We start from the raw sequence: 22,466 nt of genomic DNA on the forward strand, positions 1-22,466 counted from the left end.
AGCAAATACACCATATCCATGAAGTGTTTATCAACGCACCCATTATGATGTATATATATCTATTTGCATGATCCAAAAAATTAGTATCTTCATCCAAAATACTGATGCTGGAAGGAAGGGGAAGCAATTTAGGATAGGAAAAAAAGTTCTCCAAGTCAGTTATTAAAACGTCAAGCTTACCCTTATCTTCTCCGAGTGGGTTCGGGAGACGATCCAATCTATAAAGTCACCTAGAGGAATGATGCCAAGTCTTCACTTCTTCAGTGCTTAGTTAACCAAAACATACAGTACATCCTCCAAACGTCCAGCAGAAAGGGATGCGCAAGAGAAACTGCACAAACTACTTCAAGATATTTACAAATGAATTATTAACAGTCACTTCGTATCAGCTTTGAGTTACCTATATTTCTGAACAGATGAATACTCTCTTGCCTCTTCCGTTTAAAAAGTACTCCAGTTCCAGAATATAGAAAGTTTTAACATTAAGGCATACGTACAGCTATGTTGTTTGCTTTCATTTAATAAAGATCAATTTACTCATACTCAAATACATGGAATGTTGGCACAGAACTAAAGCTCTTGTGGAACAGCTACCAATCATACACAAATATTCTGTGAGGTCCTCTTGACTTGCACTTCTCTGATAGATACACCACAAAATGGCTTTAATAATACAAACTGAATGCTGGATCAAATCTCTAAATAATAAGTAGCAGTTAAAGTAAATGGTTTGCTTTATTTGTAAATTATGTACAGAATACATTTTTTTTTTTTTTAATTATGACGGAGCAGGAGAAAGAAAACAGCCATAATTCCCAAACCGTGCTGCTTCCTTCACCTGCTGGAGATGACGTCTTTCTCCGAACCAGATGTACAAAACCAGTTTGGATTTCCTCAGTTGCTGGCACACAGTCTGGAGAAACAGAGAACACTGCAGCCAAATTCAGCGCTACCAGCTTTTTATATTTTCAGCAAAATACTTCTGCTAAAACTAGTTTTCTTAGGAAAGTTTTCACAATCTTGAAAATACAATCAAGAAAAATACCAAGAAAGCTGTGGGCTAAGAAGGGCTTTACCTAACTAGCTATCAAATGAGCATAACTAGGAATAATCTGAGATTTGGTCATTCAACTTTTACCTGTTTTACAAAAGCAAGTTTGAGAAGCTAAACTAATTGACCAGTTATGCAAGTACCAGAAAACTATGTTTTTCAGTATGTTTGAGGACGATCTGGGCAATCTATCAATCAATAGAAAACTTGTCAGATTGATAAAACTTCTGTCAATGGATATTAATGATTAACATAGTACCAAGTAATCAAGTTAATGGTTAAAAAAAACGAAGGAACTAGATATAAAACTGTTTGGTAACATGTATATTTCAGCAAACAAAGATGCTACGGTAGGGTCTATGTTTTGGTGATCAGCCAACAAAGAAAATCCAACCATTTGCACATACTTAGTCCCAAAACCACAGTGAGTTATGATTTTTCATGTGAAGGCCTACTTTCGGTATCTTCCTCCTCTTCCTCTTCACAATCCCCTTCATCTGTTTGCTGTTCCAGTTCCTCTTTTGTGATCATTTCAAAGTCGTTTCCATTTCCACTACTGTGCTGGGACCTGTCGTCTTCACGCCTGTCACTGTCAGTGTCTGAATGTCGCTCTCCTCCTGAGCCGTCTGTTCCCGAGTTCCTCGTTGCTTCTGCTTTCCCATCGTCTTCTTCCTTCTTCTCACTATCTGATTTCTCCTCACTGTCGTGTTTTTGCTGCTTTTTGGATTCTGATTTTTCCTCTTTCTTTAAGTCTGCTTTTGGTCCTTTGTATTCGTGTGTGTACAGGGGCCTGAAGGAGTCAATGAATCCCACGTCTGCTGTAAGATTTGGCAGGAACCAGAAGTGATGCCTTCCTCCAGTGATGAGCCAGATGATAAGGAAAAGGATGCAGCGAGCTGTATAAAAAAGGAAAAGAGAAATTTGGGGGTTTGTTATAAACATCCACACTGTACAACTATGGTGTAAGAGATGCCCACTACTAACACCCACCCCAGGCCAGGGACAGGGGTGACGTTGGGGGAAAATCTCTCACTCTGCAACAGCACTGTGGAATAGTTTGTTCTTGCCACGTCTCCCCCACCCCATTAACCATGTATCTTATCTGTGATTTAGCTCTTAATCCCCTACAGTACCCCTGCTACAGAAATACAAGCCAAAGAAAGCTTTAAAATCCTGGTCACACCATTCTCACCACTGAATCTGGTCTGACGTACAGTTCTTGCGTTTGTTTTGCCCTTTTTGTTTTTTTTCTTTTTTAAACGGAGGCAGTAAACAAGTCTCCACTATACAGGAAACACAAACAGGTGACACAAGCCTGCGCCTGCTTTCTTTCTGTGGCACAACTCCGACACCCAGTGGCCAGGAGGGAAATACATACACGGAATCGGCCTGGCTGTGGCCAACAACAACAACGCCCTGGGAAGTCAGTGTGTCACACACCTCAGACCACCTTTAAGAAGCGGGCTGTCTATCCACCCTTTTAGACTTCACCCCCTGATAAAGTGGAGATGACCGACACTTACCAACGGCAAGAAGAAGAATACTGGCGACAAAACATCCTGCGCCTACACTGAGGTAATAAACACCAACACGCATTTCTGCTGGCCAGAGCGGGAACAGAGTTGCAGCTATAACAGCAATCACTAAATAGGAAGATAAGGACAGAAGCATGAGAAGCACGATTAGTTTTTCCTGGTATATGCATAAATGTTCTAGGCTTACCATTTATTCAAGGTACTGGCTTAGCATAGTATTGAGTTACTGATAGTATTTTAGGCCTCGCCTGAAACCTTGTCTAGCTTCACCGCTCCCGTTTTCGTACCAGGTAGAGAGACGACACATTCAGCAACTCTAACTCGCTGTGCTGAGCCAACAGAGCAAAGAGAACACCTCTGAGGAGAGGGCACCAGCAAAAAGGTGAGCAGGGAGCTGCCTGTAACCAGGGCAGCAGGAAACAGGGGCTGGGAGCTGGGTGGAGATCATGGTGGCCCCAAGGACTGGTCCAAGGCCTGAATATGGCCCCAGGGGATGACAGGGATTCTCAGGAAAGGTGGTTCTCTCAAGGGGAGGAAGCTGGAAGGTAGAGGTCAAGGGTGTTAGACCAGCAGTACGATGATCTGTTAGCTCACTGATGTCAGTTAACATCAATACTGAGTTAGATGAAAAAAATAAAATTAGCTGATTGGGCTTATCCTACACAAATACAAGTTCTAGGGTCAGAAAGGTATCATTCATAGTTTGAAATAATGCCTTTTAACATCTTCCACATTTGTATATAACCCCCATTTGCCTACTGGACAACTTGCTTGTTAGCTTAAAGCAACGGAAATAAACAGCTTGCAAACTTGTGCAAGTTCAGACACTTGCTAAAGCATGTTTCAGCTCTTTCTTTCTACCATGTGTAGCCCCTCCACCCTGAGATCAAAATTCATATATGATTGGTATCAAATCATGCTGAAACTGAAGAGCAAAGCTTTGTCCAGGAAAAAGACAAACTTCCCCAAGGCTTTTGATACTATGCCTACATTTACAATGCGCTCACCAATATCTACTCTTACTTACCAAGTACAAGTCCCATGGCAAAAGTTTTAAAGTGAACAGGGTCATAGATCCACACGTACACCTACAACAGAAATAATCTGGTTTACACTTGGAAAACAAGCTCTTTGATAAACGATTTCGTTTATTGCCTCATCCAAACCCTTACTGCCACGCTGTAACACTTGGTGCTGAACAAACGGCCCCATGGTCAACACCGTATTGGGGTAGAGGAGCAGGGCAAGGGGTCGCGTAGCATAGGTGGGGCTATACTTGGAACAGGACTTGAAACAGGTTTCTGCCAGCTAAAGAGGTGCAAAAGCAGACAGCCAGCCAAGGGGCTGCACGCCTGCGTGCCCGCAGCAACTGCCTTAGCTACGGGCTGATCATAATTTGAGCCTCATGGCAGGAGGCCTAAGGACACCGTGCTGCTGAGGCAGGACATAAAGCAGGGCTGGGCAGGGCACTGGCTGTGCTGGAGGGGAAGAAGGAAGGGAAGGAGTTCCCACACCGTGTAAGAAAATCAGTGCAAATCTCAGGCGAGATCTCTCAAAGAATTACTTCATGAAAGAAGCTGTACCCACAGTAACTTACAGGGGACGTAAAATCCCAGGGAACGCAGCCAGACAGTAAAACCGATGGGGAAACAAAAGATTCAGAAATATCACTGAATCAAGGGGTTTTTTTATTTTTCTTTATTCATTAATGTTCTTTGGCATGAAGCCAAATAACTTTTGTAAAGAAAAAATTTCTCGGGTCCACCAAGCGGAAACAAAAAAAATACTTCTAGCTTTGAAGAGATTCCCTTAAGAGAAAAAAACAGACTGAACATATGGAACAAAGCACCCAGCTGAAACACTCAGTTCAGCTTCAGTCCCATTTGATGGCCTCAGACCAGCGTAATTGGTACCCGCTCTTCCACAGCGTGCTGTTATCTACATGTCTACAGTTGCAACACTCAGTACCAAATGTCTGTGTGAGAACTGTGGATACATTTGAAACAGATTTGCTCAGCCTTATTAAAAAAAAAACCAACCTTCTTGGTAAAGTGCAGGATTTTCTGATCTAAAAAAACAGGAATTTTTTTTTCTTACCAAACTAACAGTTTGAATCTTAGCTGTTATTAACTGTGAAAAGAAGCTGCTGATTACTAGAAACCAGGAACCTCAAAGCAGAAGCCTTAATATAAACTACAAGGAGGACACCTTGGAGGCAGTAATACAGTTTTTCAGCGTGATCAACAAGTACTTAATATTCTACTTCTCACAGGGTGTGAGAGGTGACCATATGCAGGTGTAGCTCTGCTGCCAGTCAACTGTTCTGTGAGCCCAAACAAACGGATGATCATGACTGGTGACTGGGCAATAAAGTAGTGTGTAATACTCAGTGTTTCTAAGAGCAAAATAATGAAGAAAAGGAAAGAACCAGCTCTAATGTAAATATACAAGGATTGGCTCTAAATTAGCTACTACTGAAAAAAAAAAAGATTTGGGGAGTCGCAGTTCTTAAAAAAATGTCAGCTCATTAATAAACAAAAAAGTAAATGATGTTAAGACAAGAAGTAAATACTGTTATACTGCAAATATAGTACCGCACCCTCATTCTGAATGCTGCATGCCACCCTGGTTACTCCATGTAAAAGACAATAGGGAAGATCAGAGGCAGGTGTGCTTCTATACAAGGTGGGATGAAACAGAGCAAGGCAGGTTGTAAAAGAACTGACTGAGAAGAGTAAAATAAAGATACATAAAGGAAGGACATTTTCCACACAAGTGATTTATTTACAGCGCTCGCTGCCATGTATGTTTTATAACCAAAGGTATAATCTTAGGGGAGGCTCCAGTACAGTGACACACAGCATCAACACAGAGCACAGTATAATTTTGCTGAAGTAAAGACTTACAACTTACCCGAATCTTAAAAGCACAAATATGACTCTGTACGTTACAGAGCTGTTAAAGAACTAAATTCTTTGTCTTCCAGGAAAGCAAAGTACAGAGAAGTATTTAAGACCATAATTTCAGCGGTGAAGCCAGGATGAGAATTCAGGAATGCCTAAGTGTCACTTACCTGCTCAGATCACAAAGTCAGGCAGCCTCTGGGCGGCAGGTATTTTTTATTTCCCCTCCTGTGATTGAACATCCTGTTCTAAAGGGCTCGTGTTTTGTTTAGAAATATTTCAGCATGACAGTGGCCACAGGATAATTTGGGCTGGAAGGGACCTCAGGGGATCTCTAGTGCACCCTCCTGTTCAAAGCAGGGTCAGCTGTGAGGCCAGTCCAGGTTACTCGGGGGCTTACCCAGTCCGGTCTTGAAAGCCTCTGGGCAAGGAGGCTCTGGGCAGCCTGCTCCAACACCCCATCACACCCCAAAGACAAACATTTCACCTCATGGCCGCTAACACATAATCTACTGGCAATTAAGGTTTCTTTTAGATTTTTTAAGTTACTGTCCTACATTTATCTCCCTCCAACCTCCTTGCGAATATCTAAAAATCTGATGTTTCAAGATCAGCCATCACATTGCCATTAATTTTTCTTTCAACATGTCAAGAAAGAGTTTGCAGAAGTCCAGTAAATTAACTTATTATCTGACAACAGTACACTGTCACTAAAAGTTAGAAAGCACCCATAAATATTACCTCATTTCCATCCAAGAAAACTTGGTCTTCGTGTGGCTCAAGTTTAAATTTCCTCTTAGTTTCCTTTTTCTTGGGTGTTCCTGGGGTCTCATCCTGAGGACAAACGCAAATTATATACATTAAAAAAATAATTAAAAAAATTAAGAGGGTTTTAATTTCTATTATTTTAATATATTGAATCTGATAACTTTTCAGAAACTTAACATCATGTTCACACCTTTTTTTTTTTTTAAGTAAAGATGCATTATTTCCTCCTGTGCTCATTTATTACCAACTGGGTACCTCAAAAATAAAAGGAAAATTGTAAGGAAAGAGAAATTTTATTTTTAGTTAGTGTCTAAGGACTAGACTATGACCTCAGGATTACATTATGTCTTCAAATGCATAGCAAAGCTCCACTAATATTAACAGAAAGTCTGCACAAATATTAAGAACAGGGTACAACACTTCATAATCACTAACTTATTATTTGGTACCTTGGTGCCATATGGACCACATGGGCTTCCTTTCAGAATCAGTTTCTGCCTGTTTATTCTCTATCCTCCTCAATCTCTTTCTGGATCTTGTGCTTCCTCTTCCCTGTCTCCTGCTTCCTTCTCTTTGCTCATTTCTTTGCTTGAAATTAACTTCCTGATTTTTGTCCTGTTGTTGTTCAAGTTACTATCCATTGGCTTATATAACCCACCAAAATACCAGTTCAATAAATAATGGTTAGTTTAAAAATTAACATTACATTTAATAATGTTACTCTCCAGATGACAGGGAATTGGAGGAGTTCATAACCTTCATAACCAGCATTTTAAAGTACCTCAAGAGTTAGGTAATCTACTGGCTTCTATGTTTAGACTGCCAACAAGATTGTTTTAATTCTTTTATTAGCCATGTAGCTTTCTTCTGAGATCTAGACCTTTGTACACGTAGACTACCCTCTCACTAAATGTGCTATTATTTCACTTAGGAGTGTCTGAATGGCAGTAACTTTTGAGCACTATCCTACTAACTCTCACTGGATTCCTACCACAGCATATAGAAGAAAAAACACATGCCCTCATCAAGTTTCTCCTGCAGATCCCTAACAGTTTAATTTAGGATTTCTGTTCTGCTAATAAATCAGGAATGAAAACATGAAAAAACACATGAAAACTTGTACAGTAATAATAGTTTGAACTTTAAAGAAAGTAAATCAGAAGTCTGTGAAAGCTGGGCATTATGCAGATTAGTAATAGAGCTGTCATACACAAAACCAGCCCACTATTACAGAGCTATTTACAAGCACCAAGTATCAAATATTACATTCCAAGCATTCTTATTACCAAACACTGCAAAATTGTTTTTGTTTCACATGTCCAGCTGCACTGGTTTGAGACATTAGGTCACATGCCTATGTGTCCTCTCTCTATGCTAACGTAGACTTGTACAAAGCATCATTGCTCGGTACAGCTGAAGAGAACAGTTTTTGATTAACTCAGCCCACATTAGAAGATGATGAGGTACACAAAGGCCCAACTGAAGCCTCTTTTTTGATCTAGATCAAAATCAGAACAACTCCAAAGTTAAAAAAAAAAAAAGCAGCATATTTTAGAGATGAAAACAGACAAAAAAAGGTATGTCACATTTTAGAACAACTAACCATATTTTTAAGCCAATGTAACCTTAACAGTCAGATAATGTAGTCTCTGTTACAGGTTTGTCTCTTCTCTTACTGATAGTACTTACCTTCTTACACTCCTCTTTTTCACCATCCTTTTTCTTTTCCTTTTCTTTCTCCTTCTTAGTTTTTTCATCTTTGCCACTTTCCTTCTTGCTCTTTTTCTCCTCTTCTTTCCCACTCTCGGCCTTTCCTTTTTCCTTTTCTTTCTTTGCATCCTTGTCAGGTTTCATTTTCATCACTTTTAATGCTCGATGAAAGAACTGTTTTTTCAGGAGTCTTAAAATGGAAAAAGTTAAATGATACATTTAAGTGTGGCTGTGATAATAACATTTACACTCAATTATGTTATTAGATACCATCCTAGATTATCTAATAAAATCATGAATAGTGTGACTGAAAGACAGAGGTCACCATCATCTGCTCTATTTACAACTAAATACACCAGACCTAATTATCCCGTGTCTCACCCCTTGCTTTGCGTTTTTTTGTTCATCTGTTCAAAACTGGGTAAAACCTATACTTTTCTGTGGCAGCATTTTGCATAGATATAAATGAATACACAGGATGTAGGATGGAGAAAGCCACCAGGTCAATTTAATTATCTTTCCCATTGATGCAACTCCATCCAATATTTATTTTCAAGTTCACGTCAATGTATTTCACAGCAAAAATAAGAAAGTGGACATACAGCTTATCAGGTTCTTTGGTAAGTGGTGCACAATGAATAAAATCACGCTGTTGAAACTGTGGTGCATATGCAAGCATTCCATTCATGTCAGCTACAAACATACCTTATAGCAAGCATATCTATAGCCAGTGGGGCACCAAGAAGTAGTATTTGGTAGTCTTAAAGCTGTCACCAACAAGTAACATCCTTGAAAGGATCATAGCCAAACTCAGAATAGGAAAAGCACTGCAGAATACTGCTCTTCAGACTGAGAGGAAGCAGTGGGGTATGAAATCCAAGCACACACCCCAAAAATCCTCATCCTATGCATCAAATTGATTTGCTTTGTCCTTGATTTCTTTCATCTCTTGCTGCAGACCAAATCCTTATGCTGGACTGCTTGTTGAATTAGGAAAACTCGCTAAAGAGAGAGAAGTCATTCTACCAATTTAACTTATGTGCATGCTGACTATCAAGCAGAGTTGTTTCAGGTATGTAAAAAAAACTTCCTTCAGACAACTGTTGACACAGATTCTCCTTCTAGCAACAGAAAATCTCTTGTTTGGGAGAAACTACTTTTCTTCACAGCTGGAAGTTTAGGGGGTCAGGTATTGAGCAGCCCACAGGACAATCCTGGCCTGCAGAACTGCTCTTTCACTTGCAGGAGCTACCTCTGCCTCTGATGGAAGATAAAAAGACAGTGCTGTGCAAGACCTACTGCTCAGAGCATGCAGCCATGGTATCAGTGCGGCCAACAGCCAGGTCCTGAAGCGGGACAGACCTTGATATAACTAATGAAGTCCAGATTGCTTGCCGATTCCCAACTTGTTAACCCTCTGTAGATCTGCTGAACAAAGCATTACTGATGTAGCTTATTTGTGAACAAAACACCTCAAAAGAAAACTTACTGAACTTAGATCAATAAGTAAGTGTACCGGGAGACCTTATGTACTGGAACAGCATTATGAATTCAGTTAGTAACTTGTTTTCAATATGCAACTGATCGATGCAATTGACACAGAATGAACAGGATCTGGCATTTGGTTTTTGTTTGATAGGGCAGGTAAAACAAGCAACAGCCTCACCAAGAGAGTTAAGGTACTTGTTTTTAATATTAATAAGGGCCTAAGCAGCCTCTTACACTGAAGGGATTATTTTTGTATTAAGATATTCCTCCATCCCTTCCAAAAGGCAAAGGAAGTAGACAGTGCTAATGTTTAAAACTCTGAGAACAGCTTCAGTGACCAAAGGTGGCCTTAGCGCTATTAGCAATATAGAAGCGAGCAAGAGAAACCAAACTGCAGACATGGTATGGTGCCAAATGGATCATCAGGGCATGAAATGATACTGGTGATAAAGGTCAGTGCCAGGGAACAGAGGGTTGAACTGATTTTCTTTGCACACTACACAGGCATTCTTTACACTCCTGGAGCTGAAGGACTTAACCAACTGTTGTCTCATCTGATGCTTTAGGAACTGAAGAACAAACACACAGACTCCCGCCTCAGTCCAGGCTCTGGAAGGGAAAACTTATTTTTATGCTTGCATTAAAATAATATTTTTTTCTAAACTTCTTGAAGAAATCAGCAAAAGGATTAAAGTTCAAACACAGAATCAGCCCTGCCTCAGCCCTGGAACTGGGCAGAAGAATCTCACCTTGCTGCGTGGCTATCTAAAAGAGGCCAGGAAAAAAAGGCTAAATATTAGCCATATTCTTTATTTCTAAATAGTTTTCACAGAACTCTCCAAGTGTAGACAGTCCTCTTAACCCTATGTGTCTGCCCCAAATGAGGTACAGTCACAATACGCCATTCATCTAAACAAAGCACTTCAAGTACACTAAGCAGCAGGGACTCACCATTTGAGAGACATAAATTGAACCTCCAAGTCCAGCTCCTGCCATGATGGCAGACTAGGTACATGGGAAGGAGAGATTTGAGAGCTCTGACCCTACTAACTTAAAATAACTACAAAATTCAGGAAAATCATTTTGTTCATCTTGCTGCCCCAAGCAGCATAATGTAAACATGAGAGAGTTTTGAGAACAAAGATGATGAAACTACATTGTTTCCACCCTCAAACACGGTAATAAAAATACAATCATTATTTTTACATACAACCACAAATGTTTTAGAATGCACAAAGCCTAAGTGAAATTGGTACCTAAATAACTAAGGCATCTTGACAACTATACTCATTAATAAAATTGATGAATTGGGCTAGGTCATACCTGTTGCAATAATCAACTACAGACTCTCGGGTTGTAAATAAAGCCTCTTCTCCTTTCTTTGCCTTTGCCCATTTAGAATCCAGGAGGCAATCCACAGCTTTTGAGGCTAGAGGGAAAAATGGAATTAAAAATGCATTAAAATTAATGACATTTATTTTAACATTTAGTCTACATTCCTTGAACAAACCAACCAGTCAGTCGGTTCTGGTGATGTTCCACATCCTCTCAATCTTTAGAGTAAGACTATCCTGAAATACAGCACTCTTGACAACTACACACTTTTAAATCACAAAGTGAAAAGTTTATTGTGTTTACTTCAGGCCAGTATTAATTTTATGGCTATCTAATGCCTAGATAAGTTTTCAAAACCAAACTGTAAGATCAGTACTTATTACATAAAGCACTACTAATAAAAACAAAACAGCGCCCCCCCCCCCCCCCAGTACAATGTTAGAAGAACAAAGTTTAATTCTCTGGTTAAAAGTAACCCTACCAATAAAATAATCAACACGGTGGCCCATCATGTTGGTGGATTTTGTTGGACAGTTGAAACGTAAGTATTTAGCAACAGCCTTCTCCTCTTTGAATGGCTCACCAACCTCCTACAATAGTAAAAGTGCAAAATTAATACAGTTTTAAACACATGGGAAAGACACTCATTTGGGGTCAAAAATCAGGTATTGTAAAGTCCTCATTATTTTATGGCCATATATAAATAACAAATAAAAGGTAAAAGATGTGAAAATAGGGCAAGTCATTTTTCCCAAGAACTTTCTGCCTACATAAAGTAAAAAAGCAGGAATTCTTAAGTTAGATGATCTGAAGGTAACGACTACGAACTCCTTTAATGGCTCTGTAAAAAGAGCAAACTAAAGGAGGAACTAAGAGGAAAGCACTGGGCACATGGAAAGCTGCTTAAGGCACATAAGCTTGGATGAAAACAGTTGTGAAGCTGAGAGCAAAGAAAAACAAGAGTGAGGGATGAGCATGTATGAAATGATAGCAATGCAGGCATATTGACAGAATACAAAGCAGCTTGAATTTCATGTGAAAGAGGAGAAAACCATGTTGAAAAGAAGTTGATTTGGCTAGAAAATTTCAGTACCACTGCATGACTACAAAATGACTTTTAACTTCAGAGTACCACTGAGGAGATTCTTCCAATCTAGAGATGAGGAACATCAGTATGAAGCACAGCAGGATGAAGTACATGAACGTCAAAACAGCCGTTTTAGGAAAAGGGAGCCCTTCATCTGCACACGTTCATAAATTCTGTACATTTACCAACTTGCAGAGAGGTAGCAGAATTCAAAGATTTATAAGACAGAAGGATGGAGATGGGCATTTTCAATTATGTAAAATTAAGACCTAATATTTGTAAGCAGGAAAGGAAGACCCTTCTGATGTTCCTGCTTCACAAAAACATATCTGAAACAAACATTTGGCATATTACACCGACTCATGCAAACTTCCTCAAAAATTCCTTTCTGTAAGAGTGCTTTTAATCAGTAAGGCTTAATTGTCCAAATCCCCCCGCTACTCAGAGATCAATAACAGCAAAACACTAAGACATCTCTTCAGACTGCCAGCACCTTTTCTGTACCTATTCTTCTCATACTGGCCAAAGAAATAGATTACAGAAGCCACAAAACAGATTAGTGATTTACAGGAATATATAGAATTCAAAGAGCCTATCTAAAGACATAATGTTTTCAAAAGTCAATAAACATATACAACCTCCATTACCGCTTTTAAGATGTATAATCATAATACCGCAAGAAGCATGTGAAGTGAAAATGCAAGGTCAAATACGTGTTGTTACACCAGAATAAAAACCTCAGACGGTGAGAGCTGTTAATTTTCAACAGTTTGCACAGCTAACTTTCAAAGTGAACTGGTTAATGAATTATCCTTCTAGATAGGATTATTGCTTTTCCTATCTGAGGACAATTTTAAAGAGAATAATATAGACATAAGACATCCAAATGACCAAAAGCACTCCATAGTTTGTTAGTTCTGAGATGACTGACATTTTTTAAGCCTAAATTCTTTATATGTACGCAGAAATACGCTCTCATACTTGCCAGTTAGACAGTTTTAAAAACATGCCTAAATTAAGCCAGATGACCCTAATAGTCCTCGTATAGATTAAATTAACGCTTTCTCTATGTTCAATCCTTCCCCCCCACAATTTAAAAAATGTGTATAACTCATGGAAAACTATTCACAACTAACAGTGCATGTATGCACAAAATTTATATACTGTGGTTTCATGTCCCCTTATATGGTACAGTTGTACCAGTAATTGTAAATCACTGATGATGCTACCAAGTTTGGTACTGAAACAGATCTGGTTTAATAGCAATAGAATCAGTTACAATGCATTTAAAGAAAATGAGTGAACATGTACCATCATTACCGTATGGCACACATGCTAAGCCACCATGGAGACTGATGACTACGTGCAGCAATTGTACTTCAAAATAATGCTTTTCTAGTATTTCCTACCAGCAAATTAAACCTGGAACAACAACTCACAAGGCAAATGTTGTTCTTCACAGCACAGACAGTAAAACAGTCAGAGAAGCTACAGATATTCACATCAACATTAATTCCTCTACTAGGTTTTGGGTTTGTTTTTTTCTTCCTAAAATATTTATGATTCTGCTAGGTCATGTGATGCGCTACACAGGCAGTGGCTGGCACCAGAAGATCTTTTTTTTTGATTGCTCCTTACTATCTATTGCTTCATCCTTTTCTGTGGGATAGTTTCATAACATCCCAAACAAAAAAAAGCTTCCCTGTGAGAGAGACTGCCAGTTTAACTGAACTCATTCTGTGAAAGTTTCCCCTGCAATCTAATCCCCATTTTTCATCCTATTTTCATCCCTTTTATTTGCAGACCCAGGCTTCTGTTAAAATACTAAAACAGATGACTGACAGAAAATAATATTGCATTCCACCATAAAGTGAAATCAACAAAAGCACTGAAAATGTCAGCATCCTAAGCAAAACTTTGATGCAGTTCAACTGATCTTTATGTTCAGTTGTAAAAAAAAGCCAAAACCCAAGCATTTTAAGCCTCCTTATACATTCAGAAAAAGATTATACAAATGAAGTCAAGGGATAGTTCTCAATAAATTATAAAGCTTTAAAACGGATGACACAGCCTTAAAAAGCACATGAAAACTTTCTGATATTTCAAGTTTGCTTTTATAAGAAAGACACAAAGATTCAAGAAACACCTCAGGCAATATGTTTCTGGAATGTTGTAAAATGTCTTCTCAGTTAAAATTCTATGATTAAACTGTTTTCAATTAATAAAAAAATAGGATAGTGTCAAGCTTCCAAATACTTCTACTCTAGATTTTGTTTTAGACCCTTGCATCTACTTTAATTTTATATATGGAAAAATGCATGTTGTCACTAGACAGCATGTAAAATTTAGAGATTTATGATCCCTGATAATTTACAAACTCTGGAAGAATGCCATTAAAAATAAAAATCAAACCCAATTTCTTATTTGTCTAGACAGAAGAACTCCATCTACAGGAAGATGCAGTTCTCAAAGTCTAAAAAAGGCAGTGCTCAAGTCTACCTACTTACTAGAAATGCACTAACATTTTAGAATTTTTAAGAATAATTCTCAAGCATTCCTATCAAAATTCTGCCCTATATGAATTCATAAAACGACACAGAGATTTTTCAAACCTAGGGACCTTCCAGACCCACTGAAGTTAAAGGAAAACCCTACTCAAATTCACTTTTTACCATTATCTCCCAAATCAAAGTATAGCACAGTGCATTCTGAACTTCCTTCAATACACTGATGTAGTTTCCAGTTAATTCAACCTCCAGCTGGGACTGCAGCAGAAGAGAGGCCTGTATACATTAAAAATAAAACCATCTGAACTGAGCTATTAAAACTAGTTTGCCCATGAGCTTCCTTCTCCCTCTCATCTCTACCTAAGTATGATTTATTCAAGCTCTCTTACTCCTTGGAATCACTCAATGGATGTCAAAAGGCCAGAGCATATTTGTGCTTTGAAATTTCACTCATTTTTTTTTCCCCTTTGCATCACAGTTGCGAGAAGACAGGCACAACCCAAGACAGGATGATTTCCTTCCACAACACTGTAATGTAAACAAGGTTTCTGGAAAATCAGAACAGAGTAAACGATGACTACACTAACAAGACAAGTTATCTCGTGTGCAGACAAATGCATTACAAGGATTTATCTTCCTCTGTTTCAAAGGAGTCATCAAAATTATTTGATTTCAATAAAATTAATATCCTCTTTACTTCTTTGCTCCTACATCTGAGAACCTAGATTTTCAGAACACCGTCCCTCAGAGAAGACTTCTGAAGCCTAATAGTTTATACAGTTTTCAGATAAGGAAAAGAAGAAATTTAAGCACATTTGTCACATGCAGCCCGTTTTTCAAGCTGAGATGTTACGTCAAAAATGACACTATGTCAACCCATGTTCCATTCCTCACATCTCTCCTCATATTATAAGGACACGACAACTGCATTAGCGTCATCTTCTCTGAAGATGGTTTGAGCACATCAAAGCTTGTGTTGAATCGCAACATTATCTTTTTCCTTTCCCTGTTGACTCTCAGGACCTTAGACTAGAAGATGTTCTGTGGCAAGAGAGTGGGGGGTACTCATGGATCCTGCTGAAACATTTATACTTTGCCTAAAATAAATCAAGGTGCAGCAGGACAGAGAAAAAGCACACAAACTAGCATAATTCGATGGAACACTGGGTGGGAGTGGGTAGCGGGGAAACAAACACGTTAGGGTCTTAGGACTTGCTCTTAGGACTCCATCTATATTTTCTTCAGTAACTAAAAAACATAAAATTGTCCAACTCTTGCATGGATGACCAGTACGTGGATTGCCTCCGGTCTCTTAAAAGAAACTGTGGCAGAGCCACGCAGAGAAACCAGTTCTTCTGGATTACCGTGGCTATGTGCTAGCCACAAGACATTAACTTTTCTTTACAGAAAAAGATTAATGGATATTTTATTTTTACAGGATATGTATAGGACAAAAAAAGTATTTGTTTTCTTTCTTCTTTCTTTTCAGCCATCACCAATTTTTTTGATCAGAAGCTGTAAACACACAGAGTTCTAAAACACATGCCAAAGGAGCAATGTACAGTACTTTGAAACCAAAACATGCCAGCTTCAGTCCTCTTCTAACCCTAGGCCAGTTGTTTTGACTTTTTCCCTTCCCATCTCCAAAAACTTAACTCAGATTTTTCAAAAGACAGCAATTGTTGTTTTACTGACAAGTGGAGCTGCTACTTTTAATTTCTATTTTTCTGTTTTCCCCCACCTCAATCTTTGTTTCTTCCTTCTTTATCACCTGATACCACTCACTTTCAAAGAAGCTATTTAGCCATTCCCCTTTGTTATCATACTGGAAAACCATTGTATGTCATTTCTGAAGATCCTTTCCATACTCATTCAAAAAAAAAAAAAATCAAGACACAACAGAACTGTAGGCTACGACAGTTAATATTGACTAGTAGATATCCTTCATCAGGAGAATCTCAAAGCTTGAATCCAGTGATTCAAGAGAAAAAAAAAAGTCAACAAGGAAGGCATGTGTCATTAATGGCATGTACACACCATTGATGCCACCTCAGCCATCAATTTGCAGTGACACATTTGCCTAAGAACTGTTTTCTCTATTCATAAGGACAGTATTTATATGCATTATAATGCATTATATAATGCATTAACATTTCTAGAGCAAAGGACGCAGCACTAGGGTGCTATGCAAGTGCTATTAATTGCAAAGCAAAGATAAACAAAACTTCACATGGGCAGAATAAAATCGTGCACAATGGAATCCAGCCAATGTAATTAAAACTTAATGCCTACTTAACAGTCAAATTGCAGACCTGCCAACAAAGTGCCACGTGTTACCCGCTGAATGCTTGTCAAAGTAACCAACTCCAAAGATTTTGTGCTTAAGTGAATATTCCAGGATACCTATGGAACCGTATTTTTTTCCAAGGTATGAAATAGCTTTGATCAGGTTGCTGGAGTTAACAGGTATTCAAAGACACCTCCCATCTTTTGAGATGTATCTGTCTAAAGAAAAAATATTAAACTAGCCATTAGGTAACATATGTTGTTTTTCTTTTAATAAGTCCTTTATATACAGCAAGCATTCTCGATTTCAGAAATTTTAATCACGTGGAAGCCTACTGGCTTCAGCAATCTGGATCCTACAGACCAGTCTCTTTTCACCACCGCATGTCTGAAGTAATCTCCATGTTAATTACAGTTAAATTATGGTCAGGAATGACACTTTGAAAACTGTACCTCTAAAATGTCTTTATTCAAACTTTTGAAGTTAAGATTTCTGCAACTTCCATAACTTTCAGCTTGTCACCAGAGGAAAAGTCTAAGCTATGCAATACAGGTTGGGCAATGTGTCTTTTTAGGAAAATGCATTCTATAAAGTAAATCTTGCCTATTATCACTTCCGATGGAAAACACAGAAAGTAGACTTGACAGAACTTTGAACTATTTTATTGAGACTTTTTTCATGTGTCACCTCATGTGTAGCTAGCTGACTTAACTACCATGATTTCAATCTTGATGGCAGACATAAAAACCTATAAAAATTATTCAGAACCCAGGTTCTGTACACATAGTATATGTAATCGAACTCTATTACATCAGCCTCTTCCACAGCTAAACACACCGTCTCCTCCTAAGAACTCTACTCTTGTCAAGAAATACAGCTCTACTTAATTACAACGGGGTATTCAAATGTCAGACTTGCATGCAGTATGAAAAATAACCTCTTTATTAAGGGTACACATCACCCTAAAATAAGTACACACTTCTAAAGCACTTGAAACACCTACAAATAAAAATCCCAGACTTCATTTTAAAAGAAGAAACTTGCAGCATTATCCTGAAACATGATAATCATACTGTAACTATGCCAATAAAATTCAAAAAGCTTAAAAAAACCCACCCAAAAGCAACTACCAAGAAAAATACATGTTGTTTTATTCACTGACTAATTAAGAACACCCTTTGAGCATTCAACAGTATTCTTTATTCACTGTCTTGTCTTCCCATTGTTGTTGGCATACACTGGGAAACTATTAAGATGCAATACACATTTATCTGCATAATTATATCACAAATTTAGGCTACAATCTTAAACCTTAAGTGTTAACACCGAGACATCAATTTAATTACTAACAATCTGGGAAATAGTTTTACTGCTAACAGGCTGGAAATTAAGCATGTGCTTAAGTGCCTGCAAGACCACAGCCTTGGGTATTATACAAAACATTAAATTACATTTAATTTGTTTTTGATGGATGCTTTATTGAGCTGTTGTCATCCTTGGTAAGGGACAATCTATAATGATTATGAAAAGAGAATAATTCTGTAATGTTTTACAATAATTCACTGAATGCCTGTGATTGATAAGGCTTGCTTAACAAGATTTTGATTAATTACTCTTTGAATTCCCCCCCCCCCGAAGTAATTTCAATTAAAGGGGAAAAAAAAGAAACCATTACAAGTACAGGCACATCTCCATCTTCTTGGGGGAAGGGAAAGTGGGCTGGGAAGGGAAAGGATGAGAAGGGGAAAGGAGAGAGGAAGAGAATGAGGAACAGAAAGGAGAGCAGGCAACCGAGCAGAAGGATGACAGATGAAGTGTGTTGTTGCATGGCGCTAGGACTTCTCTCGTGATTATGTCCACTTACAGCAGAGCAATAAATCCCAAACACTATTCAGGGTTAAGAGTTAATAATACATAACGGTAACACGCGTTATATTAACTGATGCTGCAACTGTGCCCAAAACATGCATTAAAACCTCTGTAAAACTCGCTGTTAAAGTTACATATTGAGAAGTCCAGACTTGCAGGTAAGTGAAAATACCTGAGCAGTCTTCACTTTGCCTTTAAGTGACACCATGTAATTACCACTACATTTTATCATGATCTCAAGGCTGATTAGGTCTATTTTTAGACACGGTTGTTTGTTTATGTTTTCTAAAAACAAATTTCCTCTCCTTACCACATCATTTCCTGGCTGGGGCACGTTTGTTTTTAAGATGCTGATACCATCTGTCCCATGTGTTTTGCTTCCAAATCACTGGAACAGACACGCCGGGTGTCAGCTCTAGGCAAAGGCGGCTGCTCGCCTGGGTATTCTGAGTGTCGTTCTACCACATTAAGCTATTGTTCGACACTGGTGACGGCTGAGATCCTAAGTATAATACGGCGATTAAAACCAGGTAACAGCTCGATCTCTCACCCCCCCGGTCACGGAGAAAGACGATGTACTTTTGAGGCCGCAGACCCCATGAGGGCAGAACCGCCGGGCCCTCGGATAAACGGGACGCCGGGGCTAACGGATGGGCCGGGCTGGCCCCGCCGGCCGCCCCTCAGACCCCGCCGCGGCCGGGGGGCCCGGGGCGGCAGCACCCCCGAAACGCTCCTCCCTGCGCTTCTCCGCCGCCCAGCGGGCTCCAGCTTTTCTCAGTATTTACTAAGATTTACGAATTTGCTAGAAAATTCGGAGGAAAAACCTGTCGCCCGGTGCCAGCCCGGGCTTTTACGGAGCTCCGGTACGGCGCACCCCCCTCCCGCCCCGCACTCCCGGCGCCTGCGGGGCTCCCGCTGCCCCGGCGGCGGCCCAGACGAGGACCCTTCCCTCACCGCCGGCTCCCGCGGGCCGCCCGGTACCGGCACGGCGAGGCCGCAAAACCGGGGCGGGGAGGGGGAATCCCCGCTGAGGGACGGCCGGGCCGCCCGACGCAGCCCACCCGGCGGGGCCGGATCACCCTGAGGACGGCGACAGGGAGCGAACCGGGCAAGGGAGGGAGAGGCTCGGCTACCTGGATCCGCTTCCTGTGCCTCCGCCGCTCCGCCATGTTGTCCCCGTCTGCTCCGCCGGTGACGTGAGGCGGGCGGGGTGGCGGCGGCGGCGGCGGCAGCCTCGCGAGAGGCGGCGGGAAAACCGCGCCCCCTCAGCCCGCCTCGCCTCGCCTCAGCCCCCGCGGCGGGCGGCGCCGGTCTCTGAGGGAGAGCCGGATCGCGCTTGGGTCTCCGCTCGGTTGGGCAGCCCCGGTGGGCCGAGGGGAGCGGGCTGGGCACCCCCCCCACCACCAATTCGGGCTGTCAGGGCCCCCCTGTAGCAGTGTGGTTAATCAGAAGCTCCCCGCGGGGGAGATGCGGCCTCTCCTGCTCCCATGGCCGGGCTTCACCCCGAGGTGCTCAGGCTCCACCGTCTAAAGTCCAACTCCCAAATCGGTATCGAGGACTTTCGCTGCCCGGTTCCCTCGAAGGCAGCCGGGGCTGCGCGTCAGGGCCTACCCAGGGCAGGAGGCGGCGATCCAGCCGCGTCCCTAGCCATGTTCTCTGCTGACTGGACAAAGCTGGGGTGCCCGTCAGCGCTCAGAGGTGTCTCTTGGTATCTGAAGAGCTAGCCTATCCTGCTGGAATAAAGGTGCTCCAGCTGTTTGGCAGTAAAAAAACAGATGTTTAGTTTTGTTACTGCTAAATAGGACATTGGGCCTTAAGGATGCTTGATGTAGCAGGCCTTTGTTAGTTGTTGCCTATTTACACAGACTCTGATTGCTCAGACCTGCTCGTATACTTAACAGAATTAGAGTCAGAAGGCAACCTGTATAAAGTAAAATGGCCTTTTGTCAGAGGTTGTCCCACATGTTTTCGCTATGAGATCACTCAAGTTAGCAAAATGTATAATGGTTTATCCTGGCTCCATGTTTCCAAACCACACCCTGGCACTTTGGGATGGAAAAGTATGTGCAGTGCTGTATCGTCTTGTCCAGTCCTTTCAAATCTTGTTGCCCCTTCCTGTTCCTACGATTTTGGAACCTCTCAGATCGAAAACGAGGTAATTAAGAACCTAAAATTGTTTCCAGCAGCTTATTTGACCCTGAGTCACCATGCCAGTTTTTGTGCTTTTTCTGGTACGACATCTTTTTCTTTTGAATGTTTTCCTCTTGCTGTTGCTGGGCAGAAAATCTATACAAGTTACAAATTAAGCTGACTGACTGCAGAGTGAATGAACTACAAAAGCATAATTCAAAAGATAAAATTGTAGGTATAGGGAATTAAAGTTTTTATGGTTACAATAAAACAATGCCTTGTAAAAAGTAGGCAAACTGCATTTATTAAATAAAAATACATTTTTAAGTTTGCAATCATTTTAACCATTATTTCATGTGCTTAACTTGGAGTAACACAAAAGCACATCTGAAATGGAGGCTTTCTTCCGGAAGAAGTTTTACCCATCTGTAACTTACAGCTTGCTAATAATACACAATGCCTGCAGTAAAAGTTTTAGCACGGCATAGCTCAGAGCCCCTCTGCAATCCCTGCATAGGCACAAGCTGAACTTCAGCTGTGAAACTCCACCCTTGCTCTATGGGAGAGGCTGTTTGGAACCACACTCCTGTCTGCTCACAGCCCTCCTCATGAAAACTGCAATTGCCTCGTGATGGGTCTCATTCCAGATCATCACCCCTCATACCTCTACTTTCAGGTTCTTTTAAGGTCTTACTTCCCATATGCCTTCTGTGTCTTGGAATCTACTGCTGATTCATAAACCCACCTTTAAGGCTTAGCTCTTAATTTTGCCTTTTTTTTTTTTTTTGGCATGGTATATTATCTGCAGTGCATTAAGCTGTTTGCTGACAGAAAAGCACCTTGGATTCCTGGTTAATCTCTATTTTCTTTTTTTCCACAGAACTTTTAATTCATCTGAAGTTTGAGAAACACTAACTTGCAGGAGCTCTTCCCAGGACAGCTGGGCATGCAGCAGCAGATTGGTGTGCAGCACAGGGAGCAAACTGATCACTTTAAGATCTGTAAGAAAGGACCGAGGGATGGAAAGTGGGCTAGGGAATGTGTCCTCCAGTGTGAGGCACTGGATAGTGAACTTCCTGCCACTATGGAGCACAGAGCCTATCAAGACTGAATCTTACATGGAAGAAGTTTATTTGCAGTCATCAGTACAGCAGGGAAACAGGAGAGAAGCAAGTGGCTGAATCTCAGGAAAGCCAGGGAGTGGAAATGAAGGTTCAAACAGCTTGCATTTAAGGTTAGTGTCTATGTCAACTGCAGGGCAGGCTGCAAAAAGAAGCATTTCAGAACCATGCAGTGAAGTCACAGCCCCTTAAGTGCCAACCGCCATTTTGATTAGAGTAGGGGTTTCAGAATCATGACCACTTAAATTACTGTTGTGAAGGATATTGCATGCAAGTGGAGTGGTTTCCTTTTTCAACCGAAGCCAAACCGATGGCATTTCATTAACCTCTTTCCCCTCCTTCTCCTCCTCTTTAAGCCAACTGTGTGATCTAATGTGGCAGTATGGATGCTGGAAACTTAGTTCAAAAAACAGCTGGATACATTCATGAAACAAAAATGCATCATGAGCTATTAAATATAAAAATCACCTCTGCTTGTCTGCAAGATAGGACCCTGGAGATAAAGGAAGTACTCTGAAATGTTTGCTTTGTTCTTATACTCTGCTTTTGGTATCCTCTCTTGGCCTCTGAGGCAGGACACTGAGTTAGGTGGTGGTCTACTCCTTCTGGTACATATTTTCTTATACCCTTATATTCACTTATTCCTGGCAATTTATTGGCATTTGTGCTATTTAT

General features: G+C 40.5%; 1 protein-coding gene across 2 annotated transcripts; it reads right to left on the reverse strand.

Moving 5' to 3' along the window:
- Positions 1–500: 500 nt before the first annotated feature.
- SEC62 (SEC62 homolog, preprotein translocation factor) lies at positions 501–19,774 on the reverse strand. Of its 2 annotated transcripts, none has more exons than XM_052803738.1 (8): positions 19,674–19,774; positions 11,272–11,380; positions 10,779–10,884; positions 7,947–8,157; positions 6,231–6,323; positions 3,614–3,674; positions 2,575–2,694; positions 501–1,947 (listed from the first exon to the last, which is right to left on the reverse strand). In XM_052803738.1, the coding sequence occupies exons 1-8, from the start codon at positions 19,707–19,709 to the stop codon at positions 1,481–1,483; spliced, it is 1,203 nt and encodes a 400-aa protein (XP_052659698.1). In that variant the 5' UTR covers positions 19,710–19,774; the 3' UTR covers positions 501–1,480. The 2 variants fall into 2 exon arrangements, with proteins under 2 accessions (XP_052659698.1, XP_052659699.1); XM_052803739.1 differs by lacking the exon at positions 19,674–19,774 and adding an exon at positions 18,851–19,019.
- Positions 19,775–22,466: the final 2,692 nt, after the last annotated feature.

This window comes from Harpia harpyja, chromosome 12 (assembly GCF_026419915.1).
Source record: "Harpia harpyja isolate bHarHar1 chromosome 12, bHarHar1 primary haplotype, whole genome shotgun sequence".
Classification (NCBI taxonomy): domain Eukaryota; kingdom Metazoa; phylum Chordata; class Aves; order Accipitriformes; family Accipitridae; genus Harpia; species Harpia harpyja.

Coding starts and splice junctions, on each gene's coding strand:
- SEC62 (XM_052803738.1), bottom strand. CDS start 19,709: ATGGCGGAGCGGCGGAGGCACAGGAAGCGGATCCAG. Junction 8,158..10,778: donor GTAGTTGATTATTGCAACAG/GTATGACCTAGC, acceptor TTCCATTTTAAG/ACTCCTGAAAAAACAGTTCT. Junction 3,675..6,230: donor TTTTCTTGGATGGAAATGAG/GTAATATTTATG, acceptor TTTCTGTTGTAG/GTGTACGTGTGGATCTATGA.